This window comes from Hyperolius riggenbachi, chromosome 7 (genome assembly GCF_040937935.1).
Source record: "Hyperolius riggenbachi isolate aHypRig1 chromosome 7, aHypRig1.pri, whole genome shotgun sequence".
Taxonomy (NCBI): Eukaryota; Metazoa; Chordata; class Amphibia; order Anura; family Hyperoliidae; genus Hyperolius; species Hyperolius riggenbachi.
Window position 1 is genome coordinate 18,419,932 of NC_090652.1, and position 23,895 is coordinate 18,443,826.

Below are 23,895 nucleotides of genomic sequence, written 5' to 3' on the forward strand. Positions count from 1 at the left end.
GGAAAAACATTAAATCCATGATGTTGGACATAACTGGCACTCATGTCCCCCTGGAGCCCCTCTCCATGCCATTGGGTAAACCCATACCAGGCATAAACAAACACACTATGCAACTTATCACACATATATTTACAGCTACTAGACTTTCTATTGCCACATCCTGGGAAAATATCGCCACCACCCACTATCTTAGACGTTAAGATTAAAGTCTCATGGACTAAATCCATGAAACTAATGACTGCTTCATTAAGAGACAAATTTCACAAAGTTTGGTATCCCTGGACCTACTCTACCCCGGACTATAGACCCCCTTGAATCCCCACTTCTACTAATCCAGGGAAGCCAGACTGCTTATTATCCCCCCACACCTCACACTACTCCAATTGTATTCCCCTATACCTCAACAATTAACACATCCCAACTAGGCCCTTTGTCCTTATTCTCAATCCATGCTACTTTAAAAATACGCTACGAGGTCTGTAACCACTGTGACTCACATCAAGTTCCAACATTATCATCCCCACACTTTCTTCTCTCTTTCTCTCAGCTACTCGCTAATATTCTCTACCTCTTCATGTCTTTACTCTCCTCATACCCTATATACTACTATTAACCCAATTTCAAAACAAAATCAACGTCAAGACAATCTACATAAAAAAAAAAAAAAATTACCCTCTATGACTGAAACTTATTATACACCCAGCATAACTCTTTTAGCCTTCCCAAACCTCCTCCTATTCCCATACCACTAATCTCTGTCCCTATGCCATTTCTAAAACTTATACACTCAGTATAGTAACGCCCTCTATTTCATTAAATCACAGTCATTTCAACTCTTAAAGAAAGCTATTAATGGACATTTGCCAACCTCTACATCTAGGCTATTGTCAGAGTCTCTGGGACTGCAGACTGAAGATTTTATACAATTCTGTCAGATTGTCTTTGATACCTTCTCTTTTGTATCCCTTACTTCACCCTCTTTATACAACTTAAGACATGTTGATATTTTGACACTATGTATGTCTTTATTCTCAATAAAAATTAGTATTGAAAAAAAAAATCTTACAATTTTACAGCAACTGATAAGTGTTTAAAAACAGGAGAACATAGTAAGCACTTTACACCACTTGCAGCACACTTGTCACATGCACGGGCAATGCGAGTGGGTAGTGGGAACAGCTAACATGCATTCAAGGGCTGGAATGTCTTCATGTCATCTTTATCTATGCTGTCATCTCTGTGTAAATCTTATCAGCAATTCAGCAGTGTAGAGTAGGGTCATAAGTCATATCATTGTGTAAACAAGGTTACCTTTGTGGTTCAGCAGATTGGCAATTGAAAGTTCAATGCATTGTCCTATCTTGCAGGTCTAACTAAGCCTGTGCCTCTCCAAAGGTTGCAGTAATTGTTAGCTGTCTGAGTTTTGTATGCCATATGGTTTAAAACTGCTGCATGCAACCTCTGGTACGGAGCCAAGCAACTAACCAGACGGGGATCAGTTAGCACAGCACTGTGTAAGCTCCATGCCAAAGCTCTCACCATTCACCCACTGAGTACGGCCTACATTGCAGTAGCTGACAAGCCGAGAAGAAACAATGACACAAAGGAGAGAATATAGAGATGGAACACAACTTGCTCCAGCAATTGCTTGTATTGGTGCAGACACCTGAGGAAGGGCCACTAGTGAAACTTTGTGTATTTGCCTGTTTGCTCCAGTAAAAGCAACTGCTGTAGCCAGTTGTGTGCCGATTCTTCTTTCCTTTGAATACCTGACGAGCAGAAGTAGTGTACCTGCAGGAGTCTGGCACTTGCAGCGTGGTACCAAGTTTGGGGGCCAGTAGAGTGTGGTAGGTGAGCCTTGCTGGACCATAAAGAATCAGTGACACTACTGCTTGTCAGCTGCCCAGATGAACTTAGTGTCTGGGTATTTCTTTCTGCACCTCATCAGAGCCTAGGAAGTCACTTGTAATAGTGACAAAATGTTTTCTAGATTCTAAAACATAAAGAGGGCTCCACCTAAAACTGAGACCTAATCAAGCCTATACTTCTCACCTGCAGTGTGTATAGGAGGAAGCAATCGTACGACCAGTTTACTCAAAACGACTTCAACCTGTAAACAGCATATAGATAAAAGATAATTCTAGTTACTTACTTGTCCTTTTATGTTTGATCAGCAAAACCACAATGATTACAGCTGCCAAGCCACATGCCAGGAATACAGCAGCACTTATAGTGTGTGTCCTATATGCTGCCTTCAGATCTGGAAGGGAATAAACAAACAACAGGATTGTTTAGGAGTATTGCACAGGGACTATTCTATGACTTCAAGTCAGCTGTTATTTCTACATCACTGCAGGTTTAGGGCTGACATACTGAAGTTACAAGTCAGGCATCATTCACACTCCTGGCATTCACAAAACGTCAGTTTGGTGGCAGGAAAATGTTAATTATATTGCTCAGTGAAAACGTAAGGATTCTTTCTTCTTGAAAGTGTTTTTTTTTATAAAATAGTTCCACAACATCTATATAAACATTCAGAACTTTTCAGAAGTAAAACAGAAAATATACTTAAAGTAACACTAAAGTGACTGAAAAAAAAGTAAGATACTCACCTATAGAGAGGGAAGGCTCTTGATCTTCCCGGTCCTCTCTCTGTGCCCTCCTTCCACCACTGTCCCCCTGTTGAAGTTATTTAACCAACTGGTCAAGTACACCTCAGGGGGTTGTCTCTACTGATTAGGAAGGGGGGCGTGGATAGATTCCCCACACCTCCCACCTCTCCACTTACTCCGCTATTTAAGAGTGAGCTGCCCAGAGCTTCGGTTAGCTGCTGCTTAGGCCAACATGCTATCATACTGTAACTTGTTGGGATAAATTATAATGTACTGTTTTTAATGCACTTTAGTGCTTAGCACCTTGTACGTTTAGCACTTTTTGTTCCCCTGAGGAAGGTCCCAATTTATAGAGGAACCGAAACATGTTGGGTTGTTAATGTAGTGGGTAGTGTTGGGCGAACACCTAGATGTTCGGGTTCGCGAACGTTCGCCGAACATCGCCGCGATGTTCGGGTGTTCGCGTCGAACTCTGAACATAATGGAAGTCAATGGGGACCCGAACTTTCGTGCTTTGTAAAGCTTCCTTACATGCTACATACCCCAAATTTACAGGGTATGTGCACATTGGGAGTGGGTACAAGAGGAAAACATTTTTTAGCAAAAAGAGCTTATAGTTTTTGAGAAAATCGATTTTAAAGTTTCAAAGGGAAAACTGTCTTTTAAATGCGGGAAATGTCTGTTTTCTTTGCACAGGTAACATGCTTTTTGTCGGCATGCAGTCATAAATGTAATACATATAAGAGGTTCCAGGAAAAGGGACCAGTAACGCTAACCCAGCAGCAGCACACGTGATGGAACAGGAGGAGGGTGGCGCAGGAGGAGAAGGCCACGCTTTGAGACATAACAACCCAGGCCTTGCATGAGGACAAGAAGCGTGCGGATAGCAATTTGCATTTTGTCACCATGCAGTCATAAATGTAATACAGATGAGAGGTTCAATAAACAGGGACCGGAAACGCTAACCCATCACAGATGTTCATTGTTCATGTTACTTGGTTGGGGTCCGGGAGTGTTGCGTAGTCGTTTCCAATCCAGGATTGATTCATTTTAATTTGAGTCAGACGGTCTGCATTTTCTGTGGAGAGGCGGATACGCCAATCTGTGACGATGCCTCCAGCAGCACTGAAACAGCGTTCCGACATAACGCTGGCTGCCGGGCAAGCCAGCACCTCTATTGCGTACATTGCCAGTTTGCGCCAGGTGTCTAGCTTCGATACCCAATAGTTGAAGGGTGCAGATGGATTGTTCAACACAGCTATGCCATCTGACATGTAGTCCTTGACCATCTTCTCCAGGCGATCGGTGTTGGAGGTGGATCTGCACGCTTGCTGTTCTGTGTGCTGCTGCATGGGTGTCAGAAAATTTTCCCACTCCAAGGACACTGCCGATACCATTCCCTTTTGGGCACTAGCTGCGGCTTGTGTTTTTTGCTGCCCTCCTGGTCGTCCTGGGTTTGCGGAAGTCAGTCTGTCGGCGTACAACTGGCTAGAGGAGGGGGAGGATGTCAATCTCCTCTCTAAAGTCTCCTCAAGGGCCTGCTGGTATTCTTCCATTTTGACCTGTCTGACTCTTTCTTCAAGCAGTTTTGGAACATTGTGTTAGTACCGTGGATCCAGAAGGGTATAAACCCAGTAATTGGTGTTGTCCAGAATGCGCACAATGCGTGGGTCGCGTTCAATGCAGTCCTAGGCCGAAGAGGTCATAGCCTAGGGTCACAAAAACCTGTGTATTTGGGCAATTTCAATGGTAGTGATGCTGACGTACATAAATCTCAGCCATGGCCGTTAGCAACGTCTGAATTTCACGAAATGTCTCATGCAGATAGAAGACATATTGTTAGACTTGGATTCCAAAGATGGGGTCCCTACATCTCTGCAAACCAGAGTTACAGGGGTCCAAAATTGGTAAAATCCCCCATAGGCTTTCATTGCCTCCCTATTTCACTTTCCAAAATCTCACATCTTTTCAAAGGGCAATTGCTCAGCAGTGGCAAATTTTCTAGCATTGTAGGGACCCTTAGGGGGAACATCACTGGTGAGTTTCGGGCCCCTAGGCCGAAGAGGTCATAGCCTAGGGTCACAAAAACCTGTTTATTTGGGCAATTTCAATGGTAGTGATGGTGACGTACATAAATCTCAGCCATGGCCGTTAGCAACGTCTGAATTTCACGAAATGTCTCATGCAGGTAGAAGACATATTGTTAGACTTGGATTCCAAAGATGGGGTCCCTACATCTCTGCAAACCAGAGTTACAGGGGTCCAAAATTGGTAAAATCCCCCATAGGCTTTCATTGCCTCCCTATTTCACTTTCCAAAATCTCACATCTTTTCAAAGGGCAATGGCTCAGCAGTACCAAATTTTCTAGCATTGTAGGGACCCTTAGGGGGAACATGACTGGTGAGTTTTGGGCCCCTAGGCCGAAGAGGTCATAGCCTAGGGTCACAAAAACCTGTTTATTTGGGCAATTTCAATGGTGGCGAGTCTGACGTACATAAATCGCAGCAATGGCCGTTAGCAACGTCTGAATCTCACGAAATGTCTCATGCAGGTAGAAGACATATTGTTAGACTTGGATTCCAAAGATGGGGTCTCTACATCTCTGCAAACCAGAGTTACAGGGCTCCAAAATTGGTAAAATCCCCCATAGGCTTTCATTGGGCCTACTATTTACCGTTCCAAAATCTCACACCATTTCAAAGGGAAATGGCTCAGCAGTGGCAAAACTCACCAGTCATGATCCCCCTAAGAGTCCCTACAATGCTAGAAAATTTGGTACTGCTGAGCCATTGCCCTTTGAAAAGATGTGAGATTTTGGAAAGTGAAATAGGGTGGCAATGAAAGCCTATGGGGGATTTTACCAATTTTGGACCCCTGTAACTCTGGTTTGCAGAGATGTAGGGACCCCATCTTTGGAATCCAAGTCTAACAATATGTCTTCTACCTGCATGAGACATTTCGTGAAATTCAGACGTTCCTAACGGCCATGGCTGAGATTTATGTTCGTCACCATCACTACCATTGAAATAGCATAAATAAACAAGTTTTTGTGACCCTAGGCTATGACCTCTTCGGCCTAGGGGCCCGAAACTCACCAGTCATGTTCCCCCTAAGGGTCCCTACAATGCTAGAAAATTTGCCACTGCTGAGCAATTGCCCTTTGAAAAGATGTGAGATTTTGGAAAGTGAAATAGGGAGGCAATGAAAGCCTATGGGGGATTTTACCAATTTTGGACCCCTGTAACTCTGGTTTGCAGAGATGTAGGGACCCCATCTTTGGAATCCAAGTCTAACAATATGTCTTCTACCTGCATGAGACATTTCGTGAAATTCAGACGTTGCTAACGGCCATGGCTGAGATTTATGTACGTCAGCATCACTACCATTGAAATTGCCCAAAGAAACAGGTTTTTGTGACCCTAGGCTATGACCTCTTCGGCCTAGGGGCCCGAAACTCACCAGTCATGTTCCCCCTAAGGGTCCCTACAATGCTAGAAAATTTGCCACTGCTGAGCAATTGCCCTTTGAAAAGATGTGAGATTTTGGAAAGTGAAATAGGGAGGCAATGAAAGCCTATGGGGGATTTTACCAATTTTGGACCCCTGTAACTCTGGTTTGCAGAGATGTAGGGACCCCATCTTTGGAATCCAAGTCTAACAATATGTCTTCTACCTGCATGAGACATTTCATGAAATTCAGACGTTGCTAACGGCCATGGCTGAGATTTATGTACGTCAGCATCACTACCATTGAAATTGCCCAAATAAACAGGTTTTTGTGACCCTAGGCTATGACCTCTTCGGCCTAGGACTGCATTGAACGCGACCCACGCATTGTGCGCATTCTGGACAACACCAATTACTGGGTTTATACCCTTCTGGATCCACGGTACAAACATAATGTTCCAAAACTGCTTGAAGAAAGAGTCAGACAGGTCAAAATGGAAGAATACCAGCAGGCCCTTGAGGAGACTTTAGAGAGGAGATTGACATCCTCCCCCTCCTCTAGCCAGTTGTACGCCGACAGACTGACTTCCGCAAACCCAGGACGACCAGGAGGGCAGCAAACAACACAAGCCGCAGCTAGTGCCCAAAAGGGAATGGTATCGGCAGTGTCCTTGGAGTGGGAAAATTTTCTGACACCCATGCAGCAGCACACAGAATAGCAAGCGTGCAGATCCACCTCCAACACCGATCGCCTGGAGAAGATGGTCAAGGACTACATGTCAGATGGCATAGCTGTGTTGAACAATCCATCTGCACCCTTCAACTATTGGGTATCGAAGCTAGACACCTGGCACAAACTGGCAATGTACGCAATAGAGGTGCTGGCTTGCCCGGCAGCCAGCGTTATGTCGGAACGCTGTTTCAGTGCTGCCGGAGGCATCGTCACAGATCGGCGTATCCGCCTCTCCACAGAAAATGCAGACCGTCTGACTCAAATTAAAATTAATCAATCCTGGATTGGAAACGACTACGCAACACTCCCGGACCCCAACCAAGTAACATGAACAATGAACATCTGTGATGGGTTAGCGTTTCCGGTCCCTGTTTATTGAACCTCTCATCTGTATTACATTTATGACTGCATGGTGACAAAATGCAAATTGCTATCCGCACGCTTCTTGTCCTCATGCAAGGCCTGGGTTGTTGTGTCTCAAAGCGTGGCCTTCTCCTCCTGCGCCACCCTCCTCCTGTTCCATCACGTGTGCTGCTGCTGGGTTAGCGTTACCGGTCCCTTTTCCTGGAACCTCTTATATGTATTACATTTATGACTGCATGCCGACAAAAAGCATGTTACCTGTGCAAAGAAAACAGACATTTCCCGCATTTAAAAGACAGTTTTCCCTTTGAAACTATAAAATCGATTTTCTCAAAAACTATAAGCTCTTTTTGCTAAAAAAAAAATTTCCTCTTGTACCCACTCCCAATGTGCACATACCCTGTAAATTTGGGGTATGTAGCATGTAAGGAGGCTTTACAAAGCACGAAAGTTCGGGTCCCCATTGACTTCCATTATGTTCGGAGTTCGGCTCGAACACCCGAACATCGCGGCCATGTTCGGCCCGAACCCGAACATAAAGATGTTCGCCCAACACTACACGTGACCCGTTCGGCCAATCACAGCGCTAGCCGAACGTTCGGCCATGCGCTCTTAGTTCGGCCATATGGCCGAACAGTTTGGCCGAACACCATCAGGTGTTCGGCCGAACTCGAACATCACCCGAACAGGGTGATGTTCTGCAGAACCCGAACAGTGGCGAACACTGTTCGCCCAACACTAGTAGTGGGGTGTATTTTGTATGTATCAGTGCAGTGAGACGAGTGAAGTTACCCCGTGCAATGTAAGCTGAGGATATCCCCATTTATTAGTATCACCTTCCACTGTTTTGTCACCAAACTAGTATGTGTTAGCAGCGCTACTACGTTTTTATCTTTGATCTTTCGTTAAGGCTGGGTTCACATATGACAAAGCGTGAAAGGCTGCGTTTGATGACATGTTTTATGTTAATGTTGTGTGCGGTTTTTGTGTCTTTTACTGTGTTTTTGGTGCGTTTGCGATGCATTTTTCATGTGTATTGCGTGCATTTTGATGCGTTTGCGGTTCGCATATACAAAACGCATATGGGTTTTCCATGCGTTTTTATTATTCCATTTATGCAAATCACTTGGAAGACAACAAGAAGTGGAAATACAGCAAAAAAAATTGGGGGAAAAAACGCATGGAAAACGCATGAAAAATGCACACCATTGCGTTCCCATTGACTTTCATTATGTGCGTTTTTGATGCGTCTATGAATATCATGCAACAAAACCAGCATTTTTAAAAATGCAGGTTTGAAAACGCATAGAAATCGCATATGCATTTTTTATATGCGTTTTCTCCTTCGGCCTATACACTTCTAGTTTTCCACAACGCTAGCGTTTCTGCTAAGTGTGCACCCAGCCTAAAAGTTATGTTTTATCTTTATTTTTCCTCTTTTAGGGCTAATCTGTGTTTAAAGACTCCCGGTGGTGGATAGTTTAAACATGGGGCAGTGAGGGGATGAGGACAGGAAGAGAGAACTGGAAAAGCTCTATGAGATTTAGAACCTTCCCTACAGGATGCTTCAGTATTGCTTTGATTATTTTAGTTATTTTCAGGATAGCCATCGGGAAGGGGGGGGGGAGGGGGGATTGGGTGCAACTGACACTGCAGTGAGGGGCCAAGGGCTTTCCAAAGTGCTGGAAGGCCCGAATGTGCTGGCTGCAGGCCTTCGGCTCACTAACCAGCACACCGCGTTCCAGCACTGAGAGACGAGTGACATCAGCGCTTGAATGTGGAGAGCAGATGAGTGAGCATGCTACAGCGGACTTTCTATACTAGTGCATCACTTATATATGGCTTCAGGCGACCTATACTGGGGCATCACCTATACCTGGCTACCTATACTGGGCCACCCCCTATAGCTGGCTACCTATACTGAGGCTGGTACCACCTATACCTAGCTACCTATACTGGGGCACCACCTATACCTAGCTACCTATACTGGGGCAGCACTTATACTTTGCTACCTTTACTGAGGGCACCACCTGTACCTGGTTACCTACACTGGGGCACCACCTATACTTGGCTACTTATACTGGGGTGCCTATAGCTTGCTACCTATACTGAGGGCACCTGTACCTGGCTAACCTATACTGGTGCACCACCCATACCAGGCTACCTATACTGGGGGCAACTATACCAGGCTACCTATATGGGGGCACCACCTATAATTGAATACCTATACTGGAGCACCTGTAACTTCCTGGCCTATACTGGGGCACCAGCTATACCAGGATACCTATACTGGGGGCATCTACACCAGGCTACCTATACTGGGGCACCAGCTATACCAGGATACCTATACTGGGGGCATCTACACCAGGCTACCTATACTGGGGCACCACCTATAGCTGGCTACTTATACTGGAGGAACCTATACCTGGCTACCTATACTGGGGGCACCTATGCCTGAATACCTATACTGGGGGCACCTATACCTGGCTAGGGCAGGGGGACGAGCTGAGACAGAAAGGGACAAGAGGTAACACGGGGGGATAAAAGAGGCACAGGGGGAACAGAGGCAAACAAAAGAGGCACAAGGAGAAAAGAGAGGAGAGGGGAACATGAGGTCACACAGAGGGACACAAAAGAGGCACAAACTGAGGTGAAATTTCTGATGGCGGCCCTGGTTATTTTAGCTTTTTAGTCTATAGTGCGGTTTATTGGCAGCTCTACACAATGGAAAAAATGTCATTCAGTCTGAGGAGGCCAATAGGGAAAAGGCCATATTAAGTCTGATTTACATAACTTATCTCATGAAGTATCTCTCTGTGCTCATTTCACTTTTATAAGGTAAATTGTCACTTTCAAAGCTTTAAAAATGTTCCTGATCTAGTCTTGCCACATTTTGTTGTCTCATCACCTCTAGTCCAGTAATGTATCTATGAATAGACGTGTCACTCACCTGGGCCAGTTACCAGCAGTCTCTCCGCCCTCGGGCTGCTGAGGGTTTCATGCTCCACCTCACAAGTGATCTCCATGCCCCAGTTCTCATTGGTCGGGAGGAATCGGTACACAGACTCCACAGCTGAGCTGTTTATCCTCTGGGTCTTGGTACTCTCCACCAGGGTGCCGTTTAAGAACCACTTTACAGCAATGGATTCTGGGTAATACCCAGAAGCACTGCACACCAAATCCTGCTCCACATTCAGTTTAAATGTTTGGGAAGTAATCTGAACAGTTGGGAGAGCTGCAATGGAAGAGGCACACTTGTCAGCACAATGTTTTTGTTATATCCACCAGAGTTTTAATATCACAAAGGAATAAACAGAAAAGACATCTAATAATAATAATTGTAATATTTGTACAGTGCTTTTCTCCTGTCGGACTCAAAATGCTTAAGAGCTGCAGCCACTAGGGGTGCGCTCAAAAGGCAACCCTGCAGTGTTAGGGAGTCTTGCCCAAAGACTCCTTAACCATTTCAGCCTTTTGGAGGTAGCTGCTACATCCAAAAGGCTGCTGCTGCGTGCGCCCTTGCACTCCCGTGCCACCGCCCATTAGCCCGGAGATCAATGAATGGGAATGCATAAAGACCGACGGCTTCTATGAGAAACCACAGTCTTTCTTATTTCTAGGTTCCCTCTGCACACCCAGTAAGGGTACATGTTACGCTTGCAGGATGCATTAAAAAAATGACTGAGGCCATCTTGTAAAAATCTAAATCGTGTGGCCAAATAGTAAAACTACATCTATATACATTTTTTTTTAAAATAAACAGATACACAATTACATTTAGAATTAACTGTTCACTTCCCACACTCTCCAAAATATACCCAAATAAAATGTTTAATAACAAAAAATTCAAACAACAAAAAAACAAATAGTTACCTAAGGGTCTGAACATTTTTAATACGCATGTCAAGAGGGTATTTTACTGTTATTTTTTTTAATTATAAGCTAGTAAATAGTGACTGTAGAAGTGAAAAGTAAAATTGGTAAAAAATGCACTTTTATTTCCAAATAAAATATTGGCACCATACATTGTGATAGCGACATAATTTAAATGGTGTAATAACCGGGACAAATGGGCAAATAAAATACGTGGGTTTTAATTATGGTAGCATGTATTATTTTAAAACTGTAATGGTTTTTTTTAACCTCCCTGGCGGTGCATTTCTGTCTGGAATTATGAGTCAAAAGCATTACATTGTTTTTCAAGAATTGTAGGCCTCTAATTCTTAAGTCATAACTCACCAAAATATGCCTAAATAAAAGCCTGGTAAACATTCTGCTTATAAATAAAAGACTTGAACAGAAAATTGTTGAATTAATTACATTTAAGAATAAACTTAAAGGGACACTGTAGTGGGGTCGGGGGAAAATGAGTTGAACTTACCCGGGGCTTCTAACGGTCCCCCGCAGACATTCTGTGCCCGCGCAGCCACTCACCGATGCTCCGGCCCTGCCTTCGGTTCACTTCTGGAATTTCAGACTTTAAAGTCTTAAAACCACTGCGCCTGCGTTGCCATGTCCTCAATCCCACTGATGTCACCAGGAGCGCACTGCGCAGGCACAGACCATACTGGGCTTGTGCTATACACTCCTGGTGACATCAGCAGGATCGAGGACACGACAACGCAGGCGCAGTGGTTTTCAGACTTTAAATGTCTGAAATTCCAGAAGTGAACCGGAGGCGGAGCTGGAACATCGGTGAGTGGCTGCGCGGGCACAGGATGTCTGCGGGGGACCATTAGAAGCCCCAGGTAGCTTCAACTCATTTTCCCCCGACCCCCTACAGTGTCCCTTTAAAACATTGTGAAACTGTACAAATAAGGCAGACAGAGAGTAGTCAAAATCCAGGCAGAGGTCCGTGCAGGCGGCAGGCAGAGAGTAGTCAAAATCCAGGCAGAAGTCGGTGCAGGTGGCAGGCAGAGAGTAGTCAAAGTCTAGGCATACTTTGGTGCAGGCAGCAGTATATACACACACATATACATAAATATATATACTACATTATAAAGTGCTAAGCCTTTATCTACACAGAGACTAATCTAACAAAATCTGAAAAGACTACACAAATATACAACTTTATCATCCTTCTAATCCAGACCATAATGCATTTCATTGGAAGAGCCTTCTGGTTCAGACTATAATGTATTGCAGAAGGCCAATCCTTCTTATCCAAACCATAATACATTGCATTGGAAGAGCCTTCTAAATCAGACTATAATGCATTGCATTATTATTATTAGTATGTATTTATAAAGCACACATTCTGCAGCACTATACAGTGTATATTGTCTTGTCACTTAACTGTGGGGCTCACAATCTAATCCCATGGTTCGAATCTCGGCTCTTCCTGTTCAGTAAACCAGTACCTACTCATTAACCACTTCAGCCTTCAGTGTTTTTTCACCTTATGCATCCCAGCATTTTTGTATGTTAGCACGCACGCGCTCACGCCCGCATTGCTCCCTGGCCAATCCTTTTGTTCCAACGGTTGACTGTACTAAACCACGGACACACAGAAAGGGAAAGAGGATGACGCAGGGGCAGTTAGGTTTATATGTATGTGTGTGTGTGTGTATATATATATATATATATATATATATACACACACACACACATACATATAAACCTAACTGCCCCTGCGTCATCCTCTTTCCCTTTCTGTGTGTCCGTGGTTTAGTACAGTCAACCGTTGGAACAAAAGGATTGGCCAGGGAGCAATGCGGGCGTGAGCGCGTGCGTGCTAACATACAAAAATGCTGGGATGCATAAGGTGAAAAAACACTGAAGGCTGAAGTGGTTAATGAGTAGGTACTGGTTTACTGAACAGGAAGAGCCGAGATTCGAACCATGGGATTAGATTGTGAGCCCCACAGTTAAGTGACAAGACAATATACACTGTATAGTGCTGCAGAATGTGTGCTTTATAAATACATACTAATAATAATAATGCAATGCATTATAGTCTGATTTAGAAGGCTCTTCCAATGCAATGTATTATGGTTTGGATAAGAAGGATTGGCCTTCTGCAATACATTATAGTCTGAACCAGAAGGCTCTTCCAATGAAATGCATTATGGTCTGGATTAGAAGGATGATAAAGTTGTATATTTGTGTAGTCTTTTCAGATTTTGTTAGATTAGTCTCTGTGTAGATAAAGGCTTAGCACTTTATAATGTAGTACTTAGTTTTAATAATATTACCTCCGTACACCAGCGTGAAGTCTTCCTGGAGAGGTTGGGCGAGAGACTCATGTTGGACTCTACAGGAGAAGGTCCGCCTTCTGTCCTTCTCGGTGGGAGTTACTGTCACTGAGCTGGTCACACTGTACGTCCCATCCGGGAGTCTCTGGGGTTTCTCCACTATCACATTGTTCAGTGTCTCTCCATCTCGGAACCATTTTATGTCGATGTCCACTGGATAGAAACCAGAGACAGAACTCTGCAAGACTCTCTCCTTATCTTCTAGAACTAGTTTATCTGTGATGGTGATCTGTGGAGGAGCTGTAACACACACATCATGTCATTCCAACATTGTAAAAATAAAATGGAGTGTAAAGCTAGCCATACACTAGCCGATTCTGTGCTCGATTTGACCGATCGATCCGATATACTAATCGAATCGGTACAAAATCAGTTGCCTTATACTGGTCTTTTCGATCGATTCCAAACTGATAAGGGTCGATCAGTCGATCGTACCGTGTGGGAAATTTGAATCGATCTGTAGGTCATCGATTGTTGATTTTTTACATTTCGATCAATCAGTGTACGAGCGTTCGATAGCGGGGGGTGTTCCCAGATTAGGATCATTCCTTGATTGACATGGCCAGAGGGGCGTGAATGTGCTGAGGGGAGGGGATGGGACGGCCGTAGGGGATTTTTCAGTGCAGAGCTGTGCTAGCTTGTGGAGTGTCTGTGTTTCTGTTGTCAGAGAAAATGTGAACCACTGCCTAAACAGCTGTCCTGCACTGCACAAAAGTAGTACTCATAACATTGGGCCTGATTTGCAAAGCAGTATGCACTAGCAAACTGACGCCGTTGCGCTTAGCGTTTGTAGAGAGCAGAGTAGAGGCTCCTTTCTGTAAAAACACTGGAAGCAGACTGAAAACCACGAGGTACAAGGAATACAATAGAACAATACAACAAAAGAAATTCCTAAACTAAAAACGCCCCTGTAGTTAGCCCCACCCATTTAGCAACTCCCCCCAGCTTTTGCATACTCGATTGAACATGAATCTGGCATGAATGTGATGCATTATGAAGAAATCGATGGCTAATTTCGATAGAGTCAACGCGATCGATCGGAAATGAATCGAAAAAATAAGATAGTCACCTAATCGATTCCTTTCAGACCGATTCCGCCATTTTGGGAAAAAAATTGAGATCGATCGATGCATCGATCTGTGCAAAATTGGCAGGTGTATGGCTTCCTTAAGGCTAAGTAACCTGCAGATTTACCTATATGACTTTCTTTTTTTTGTACGTAACCCCTTCCATCCTCAGTACCCAACTTAAAGAGAACCCGAGGTGGGTTTGAAGAATATTATCTGCATACAGAGGCTGGATCTGCCTATACAGCCCAGCCTCTGTTGCTATCCCAAACCCCCCTAAGGTCCCCCTGCACTCTGCAATCCCTCATAAATCACAGCCAAGCTGCTGACAAACAGCTTGTCAGAGCTGGCTGTGTTTATCTCTATAGTGTCAGTCTGCTGCTCTCCCCGCCTCCTGCAGAACTCCGGTCCCCGCCTGCATCCCTTCCCTCCCTGCTGATTGGAGGGAAGGGATGGGGGCAGGGACCGGAGCTATGCAGGAGGCGGGGGAGCAGCTGAGACTGACACTACAGATGTAAACACAGCCGCACAGCATGGCTGTGATTTATGAGGGATTGCAGAGTGCAGGGGGACCTTAGGGGGGTTTGGGATAGCAACAGAGGCTGGGCTGTATAGGCAGATCCAGCCTCTGTATGCAGATAACATTATTTAAACACACCTCGGGTTCTCTTTAAGAATGTGTCTCCCGCCACAAAAACCTCTTCCATACTCATGTAACTAGTACACCATTTCATAAGTCACATGATCCTATGCCAAGAGTGGACAGCCATGATCACCCTGACCATTTTGCTTGGATTGTTCTGTCCCTACGTCCCACCATCCACATCACCCACGCTGCAGCCCATAAACCCTGAATGATTGTTCAATACCATGTACCCTTGCCATGATATCCCACAATTGCCACTCTACAGCCACTTATCAAAGTGTAAGGACAGAGCCTGTAATAGCTATACCAGGCTTCCAACTGATGGCAAAGGGAAGCAGTGATTGATCAAGACACTGATCCTTATTCAATTCACTTTTTCTCCCAAGTTTGCTCCTAGGAGATTATTTTCCATAATTTGTTTAAAATAACTTTTCAACACTTTACAATTGAAAAGTACCAAAAGTAGGTGAAAAAGGACTGTTAAAATGTGCTTGCTTGCTGGTGGCTTAAAATACATTTTATTGATAAAGTGGTAAAATATCACCATAGAAACTTATGAGAGAAAGTGAATTGAATATGGGCCATAATCTCTGTATGGAAATTTTAGAGGAGGGCTTATGCAGGTATAAGTGGAGGTTTTGGGGAGGGGCCCAGTCAGTATTAGGTGGGTGTGTGAGAATCAAGGGATGGAGAGAAACTTAGTGAAGATGGATTTTGGTTTAATAGTTTGCTTTGGTGCCATTTCTAAAAATCCAATTTATGGTATTTTCTGTGATCTGATGCCACAAAGGGCACACAATATTCCAAATGAAGCCTTACAATTGATTAGCAAAGAAGCAGAAGTATACTAATTGAGTGTGGTACTTGTACTTTTTATACATCCCCAAATTTTATATGCTGTTGCAGCTGCTACTTGACGCAGAATGCAATTGCTTAACTTATTCTTAACCAGTACTTCCAAGTCCATCTCCAAACTGGTTGTCCCCAGCTCTATCCCCTTGGTTTATATGAAGTTTTGCGTATGTGCGTGCATGTGAAGTTTTCCCATTAGCAGGGTCAGAATGTATAACGTTACATTTCTCAACGTCAAATTTTATAAACACTATCCCCGCCCATACAGCCATGCTGCCGACACACCCCTTTATAGTATGTCACTGTCCTGCTGTGTTGATAGTTCTACATAATATTGTATAAATGTGCAAAATGGCAACTCCATCTATTAGATCATTAATAAATAAACTGAACCTTTACTGACCCTCACAGAACCCCAAGAAATGTGTAAGAGACGAGGCAGTTGCGGCGAACAGCACCGCCGCCGCAGCTGCCTCCATGCGGCCATCCTTCCGTCCGGCGTCCAGGATGCCGAGGACGGAACGTTCTTCCGTGCAGGGGGTCGCCTTAGCGCGCGGGCGCGCGCACAGACGGGACCTTTATGCGGGGAGGAAGCCCGTCAGCTGACCTGCTGGTCGGCTGACGTCAGAGGAGTCCCACGGCGCCCAGGGTTGGCTGATCCAGGAGGGGCGTGCCGGTGGGGTCTCCTCTGCTTCTTAAGCCTTCGGGCTTCATTCTGCTGGTGTCTGTTGTCGTGAATACTTGCGTGTTAGCGCTCAGACCTTAGACTAGATCCCAGGTGTTGATGCTAAGGATTTCACACCTAGTCTAGGATATTGTTACCTTGCTATTTGTTATTTGATAGACTAGTTCCCAGGTGTTGATGCCAAGGACTTCACACCTAGACTAGGATATTGCTTATTGTATTGATCTCCTGTGTATGACTCTTAGCGATTTCCCTGACTCTGATCCTGCCTTCTGATCCTGTACTTTTGCCTATCTGCCTACCTGTTGCTGAACCTCTGCCTGATTACCGATTACTCTCTTGTCTCACGATTCTGTACCGATACCTACCTTTCTGTTGCCGAACCTTGCCTGTCAGACCATTCTACTCACCAGTGGGCCCTCGCCACTGGTGAGGTGCCAGCTCCACCAGCTCCGCTGGTGAAGTTGTTCTTTAGTACAGTACTGTTTGCGTTTTCCACGCCTAGGCTGCAGTACAGTCTGAATCACCTGCTCCACAGGTGATCATTAGTGCAGGACTGTTTGTATCTTCTGTTCCTAGGCTGCAGTACAGTCTGAATCACCTGCTCCACAGGTGATCATTAGTGCAGTACTGTTTGTATCTCAGGCCTGCAGTATTGTCTGAATCACCCGCTCCTCAGGAGATTCTCTCTCTTCAGTTGTTGTATCTCCAGCTTGCTGGGGTAGTACCCTATTATACGGTCAGTGAACCGATAGTACCTCACCAGCCCCTCTGGTGAGGTCTTGCCAAACTATGTAAGTTACTGTACTTAAGTATACAGTCATTGTTCTGATAGTACCTCACCAGCCCCTCTGGTGAGGTCTCGCTAAACTATTAAAGTTATGGTTGCACCAAACACCACACACTCAGCTCTTTGTCTTGCTATACTGGCATTATTGGTGATTCTGCAGTTCACACATAATCAGGTATAGCGTCTGAATTATTGGTGATTCTGCAGATCACCATATAATCAGACATCTGAGCTACGACACAAGACCGTTACAAAATGTCTATAGCAGGCTAAAAAAGACTGTAGTATGATTATAGCTATAATGGTTAATTATTAGCTTACATATACTCTTCTGTAAACTCAGCACTTTACCCCCAACCTCTTTAGTTAACCTTTAATCTATATTGCACATTCTTTATCATTATTAACAATGTTTTCTGGATTGCTGAATGTACAGATGTGTTGAGCTCGCCTCAGAAGGTTCCCGTACTCTGTGTTAGGAAGGAAATGCCACAGTGCAATGCTTTCATATAGCTCTAATCAGAATAAAAACCGTTTACCTCTATAAAGTCAGCGTTACTCACATATGAGGGAGAAAAGCACTTCCCACACACAAGTGTAATGAAAGTACACTAAGAACCCCTGATGATATCAAGAGGCCGAAACCGGTAGGGTTGAGCACAATAAACTATCCATTTGGGCACATTGTACGTTAGTACCGCTTGTGTTTGGGCAGCGCTTTTCTCCAGTTAGTCTTAATGGACAACTGAAGTGAGAGAGATATGGAGGCTGCTATATTTATTTCCTGTTAAACAATACCAGTTGCCTGGCAGCCCTGCTGATCTATTTGGCTGCAGTAGTGTCTGCCTCTCACCAGAAACAAGCATGCAGCTAACCTTGCCAGATCTGACAATAATGTCAGAAACACCTGATCTGCTGCATGCTTGTTCAGGGGCAATGGCTAAACATATTAGAGGCAGAGGATCAGCAGGACTGCCATGCAACTGGTATTGCTTAAAAGGAAATAAATATGGCTGCTTCCATATACCTCTCACTTCAGTTGTCCTTTAAGTGTTGCTTCTGCTTGACTTGAGTTTACCACTTGTCTATAACGCCTATTGTTCTTTCTGATGCGGTCACATGGTCACTCCTGAAAGCCCCAGCCACCAGCAGAATCTACTTTGTGCAGGAAGTTAGCTACAGTAAGACGGCAAGCACATCTTACTCATACCAAAGTTCCTTTCTCCGCCACTTGGCATCTATACACTGTTTATACTCAGGGCTTGATTCAGAAAAGAGTGCTAACTGATAGCACGGCCATTTCCCGCGCAAATGTTCATGTTGCGCGTGATCGCGAATTTCCACGCAAAACAACGCTTTCACGAGCAAACGCGAATTTCCGTACGCAAACAATATCTTTTTAGCTTGAAAACTCACGTTTATCGTTTTGCGCGAAAATTCACGCAAAAAACGGCCGTGCTATCAGTTAGCACTCTTTTCTGAATCAAGCCCGTAGTCTGATTGCTATTAGCATTTGCCTTGTTTCATTTTGGGCTTCATTGGACTTTCATAATAAACAAATGGAGACCGAGAGCCCAATATAGTGTAGTATGTTTTGGAAAATGAAGTAATGGTGAAACGTAAGTAATATACTTGCAAACCTGGGTTACCCTTTAGGCAACCACTGAATACGCAGGTCGGGAGATTAGGCATGACCCCACTCAGGGCTAAGATGTCGCTCTCTGTAGAAGGAAAAGAAGAGGGTTTTTCACCCTTCCACCAAGGGTGGATAACTTGTTATATGGAAATACAGAGGCGCCAAAAGAGTAAAATATTCTAAAAGGTTAAAAAGTGTTCAGGTGGCGGTGGTGGCCCGGCAGCACCCAAAGACAGACATGACGCTGTTGATTGAAGATATAATAATTTATTCACATACTCCCATAAAAAATGCAACGCGTTTCACGGGCAATATCCCGATTCATCAGGCAATAAGAAACTGGAGTATCTCACAGCGTGGGGTCCAAAACGTGCTTGGCACCTCTTAGGCACCTCTTAGGTGCCAAGCACGTTTTGGACCCCACGCTGTGAGATACTCCAGTTTCTTATTGCCTGATGAATCGGGATATTGCCCGTGAAACGCGTTGCATTTTTTATGGGAGTATGTGAATAAATTATTATATCTTCAATCAACAGCATTGTGTCTTTCATAATAGTTTAACATCGTATTTTCTATGCACTAATGATGTCAGGTAGCCAGATGAGAGATTTCACAGAAATCCCAATTTACGCCAATTTCTTGATTTCTGAGGAGTATTTTATTTGTCATTTTGTGTCATTTTTTTCATAAATTAATAATTTTTTGCGGAATTACGATTTCCAATGTTACAGAAGTATTTTATTTATTCGCATCAGAGAAAGCAAAAATGACAACAACAAAAAAAGAAATCGGAAAGTAGGAACTCGCAAAAAAGCAAAATTATTCTAGTGATTTGTCAAAATGACTGCAATAATCCGCTTTTTGCAGGGAAAAAAAACTGCATTCTCTGATTGGTCCAATGATTCTGAGTTCTGTGATTAGCCTAAAATTACTGAAATTGCTGTAAATCGAATTTCCACAAAATTCCGATTTCTGAGTTTGGAAATGCGGAAATTTCAATCCAAAATGAGCATCCCTATTGCTTATTGCCATCGTTCTGATTGGTCATACACATCAGTAACTTTTGGGTTTATTATGTGAGCTGATTATGAAAAACTGGTAGGGTTATCAAACAAATGACCTCATCATGTGAGGTAATTTACCTCATGAGGTAATGACATTTAGCAATTCTGGTAGATTTTAGCCATGTTTTACCTCATGCGGTAAATCACAATGTAATTTGTGAAGTAATTTGCATTAGTTTTATCGAAAATCGCTATTCTCATGGAAATTAGGGGGCATGTTAACACATAATTTACTGTAGAGCTGCCTGTACCTGGAAGTCAATTTGTATGCATTTTGCAGTTTTAAGTGGAGTTCCTATAGCTGTTTTAGTGTCGTTCCTATTCAGGCTGTGTAATAGAAAAGAATAGTAGAAATAAAACTCCAAATATTTACTGTTTTTTTTTTTTTTTTTTTTTTTTAATAAGGGATGCCTATAAATATACTTTTCATAGGTTGCTACATAATCAAACACAACTTTCCACCTCATAAAAAAACATCTTCCAAAGACTAACCTAACTTATGGAAGACAATTAAAGACTGGATGCAATGACCAGCTACAGACCTGTCTCTAACCTTCCCTTTCTGGGTAAGCTAATTGAAAAAGCTGTATACCTCCAGCTAGAAGCCAAAATCCTACAAAACAACAGTTATGACCCATTCCAGTCTGGCTTCAGGAAACACCACGGCACTGAAACTGCCCTCATCCAAATATGCAACCACCTGCTCATGGCAAGAGACAGAGGAGAGTGCTCGATCCTCATACTGCTAGACCTTTCTGCAGCCTTTGATACAGTTGACCATGACATCTTGATAAACAGGCTACAGGAATACTGCGGCATTCATGGCATAGTTCTTCAGTGGTTCCAATCCTTCTTGAGTGGCAGAACCCACAAAGTGTCTATGGGGCCCTTCCTGTCCACCCCTGTATCACTTAAGTATGGGGTGCCCCAGGGCTCAATCCTCTCTCCCCTGCTTTTCACGATTTACATGTTACCGCTTGGAAAACTAATACAAAAACATGGTCTGACATACCACTGCTATGTGGACGATACACAACTATATCTTTCCTTCAAGCCTGGTGTGACAGACCCAACTCTAACTATAAACGCCTGCTTACGTGAACTACAGCAATGGATGAATGACAACTGGCTGAAACTAAATGCAGACAAAACTGAAGTCCTTCTGATTGGAGGGCAGCGCATGACAACAAAACAACTTAACTTGCAGTCTTTACCACTGGGAATAGGAGGCACGGATCTACGCAGCTCTGATCATGTGCATAGCCTGGGAGTTATAATTGATGGGGATTTAAACTTCAGAACTCAAATCTCTTCTGTGGTGAAATCATCCTATTTTGACCTGAAGAACATTGCAAAAATCAAGCACCTCATCCCCCCAGAAGATCTGCCAACCTTAGTCCATGCCTTCATCACATCCCGACTGGACTACTGCAATGCTCTCTACACTGGCCTTCCAAAAAAGGACTTGTACCGCCTACAGCTGATACAGAATACTGCTGCCAGACTGCTAACCAACCAACCCCGTCACTGCCACATAACGCCAGTCCTGCACTCCCTTCACTGGCTACCTATAGAATGGAGGGTCCTATTCAAGATCGGCCTACTGACATTTAAATCCCTGAATAATCTGGGCCCTGGATACATGAAAGAAATGTTGCAGCTGCGTAGCAATCCCTGCATTCTCAGATCCACAGTTTCTAATAATCTAGTCATACCCAGAGTCCACTTGGAAAATTTTGGTCCCAGAGCCTTTTGTCATGCTGCCCCTACGTTTTGGAACTCCCTACCTCAACAGTTCAGGACAGCTCCATCCCTGGACGTGTTTAAATCCAGACTGAAAACCCACCTGTTCAGTCTGGCATTTGCAGAAATATAACTTTTGTTGTGTGAATACTTCATCCTACTAATTACTGAATCTGAGAGAGCCTAAGCGCTTTGAGTCCTATGGGAGAAAAGCGCTATAGAAATTTTATTGTATTGTATTGTTTATTTACTGCATGCTTACCGCTGAAATACCTCATGTTTTACCTCACTTTATGCATTTACCTCATGTTTTACCTCATGTTCAGAAATAGAGAAAAATCTTTCAGAATTGCTAAAAAAAGAAGAAAATACCTCATGAGGTATTTTACCTACAAATAAATATTTACCTCACATAGCTACTAGAATTGAGGCCATTGTATATGTAAATGACATGCAGTGCATACCTTGTATATCTAGTCTGACCTCCTTCTCCCCCCTCTCCGAGGCATAGAGTACAGAGCACTTATAGATTCCGCCATCTATTATGGTAACATTGGAAATGATGAGATTAGCGGCGCCCTCTTGTGCTCTTCCTGTGTAGGACATACGAGGATCTGCTGGTACCGTTACTCCACTCTGAAAACGTAATACTTCTTTTCCTTGAAAATACCAGAATATCGCCACCTGTCTCTGATTGATGGGCGGGGCATTGACTGTGAAGGAGCAGGGAATGGTCACATCTGTCCCCATCCTGGCTTGCTGAGTTCCAGGAGCAATCACCAGGAGAGCGCCCCCTGCAGGAATTAGAGCACAATTTATACACGAAGAGGTTAATTTTGTTAGCATGAAAACTTTTCAGGGTTATGAGAAGTTATAAACACTTCTGCTGAATAAACTGGATGTTAAAGAAAATCTGTACTCTAAAATTCTTACAATAAAAAGCATACCCTTCTATTCATTTTGTTCTTCTGGGCCCCTCTGCTGTTTCTGCCACTCCCTGCTGCAATCCTGGCTTGTAATTGCCAGTTTAGGCAGTGTTTACAAACAAAAAAAATGGCTGCTAACCAACATGTGATAGGCTGAGAGAAGCTCAGTCTGTGACTCATACAGAGCCTGGAGGGGGCATGGAGAGGGTGTGTATAACTTCTACCTATCACAGCAGAGCAGCACATTCCTGCCTGAGCCGACAAAGCTGACAATGGAAAGAAGATTAGATTATACAGTATAACAGAGATAATACAGCCACTGTGCAACTAGGAAAGGCTGCAGTAAGACAGACCACATTAGAGCAGGTATAGGAATTTATAGGATAGAATAAATAAGGCTGAACATTCTGTTACAGAGTCTCTTTAACCAAAGAAATTAACTAATATTAATAGCGGGCAATATTACTTGTTATCCAGCCTCTATGAAGGTATTTTTCTCACATTTAATGGTTGACAAGCTAAACACCTGTTCATATGATTATGTTTAGATGAAGTTGATGCCTGCTGAATGTTTTACACCAGCAGAGGTTCCAGGCAGTCACACCCGCTCTCTGCTTCTCTACAGCTCTGCAACACTTCTGCTTCTTGTTAATTTTGAATAAGCTCAACACTTAAAGGAAACCAGAGATGAACACTTTGGCACAAAATAAACATTTCCCCCGATAGATTTTACAAAATAAATACTATACCTGGTATTGTCACAACTCTGGTGTGCCATTTTTTTTTTGTGTGTGTGTGTGTTTTGTTTTTTTACTAAAACTCCATGCAAAACACAGCTCATCAAAAAAGCATATTATTTAGTGGGCTGTGTGCAGAATGAAATCACCATTTCTAAAAACCTCTCATGACTAACAAATATAGATTACATTTTTTTTTCAATATACCATTACATTAGCAGACACAGGCATAGCTCCTTCCTCTGCACCAGCAACTCCTCCCATCTCATCACAGCTCTCTGTGACGCTGCAAGTATACAGAACAGGAAAGCAGAGCCAGACGGGGGCAGGCTTGGGCTTG

General features: G+C 43.6%; 2 protein-coding genes across 20 annotated transcripts in view; one reads left to right on the forward strand and one right to left on the reverse strand.

The window, feature by feature from the left end:
* LOC137525933 (signal-regulatory protein beta-1-like) overlaps nt 1–22,682 on the reverse strand; it is a 36,023-nt gene extending 13,341 nt beyond the window's left edge. Inside the window, exons 1-4 of the mRNA XM_068247140.1 lie at nt 22,357–22,682; nt 13,350–13,649; nt 10,106–10,390; nt 2,153–2,260 (exon numbers count right to left, since the gene is read on the reverse strand). Coding sequence (XP_068103241.1) covers nt 2,153–2,260; nt 10,106–10,390; nt 13,350–13,649; nt 22,357–22,642 — 979 coding nt within the window. The 5' untranslated portion in view covers nt 22,643–22,682. The remainder of the gene's footprint in view (nt 1–2,152; nt 2,261–10,105; nt 10,391–13,349; nt 13,650–22,356) is intronic.
* The window catches only part of LOC137524117 (uncharacterized), a 515,954-nt gene that overhangs the window by 83,049 nt on the left and 409,010 nt on the right, over nt 1–23,895 (forward strand). The gene's annotated exons all lie outside the window — the stretch shown is intronic.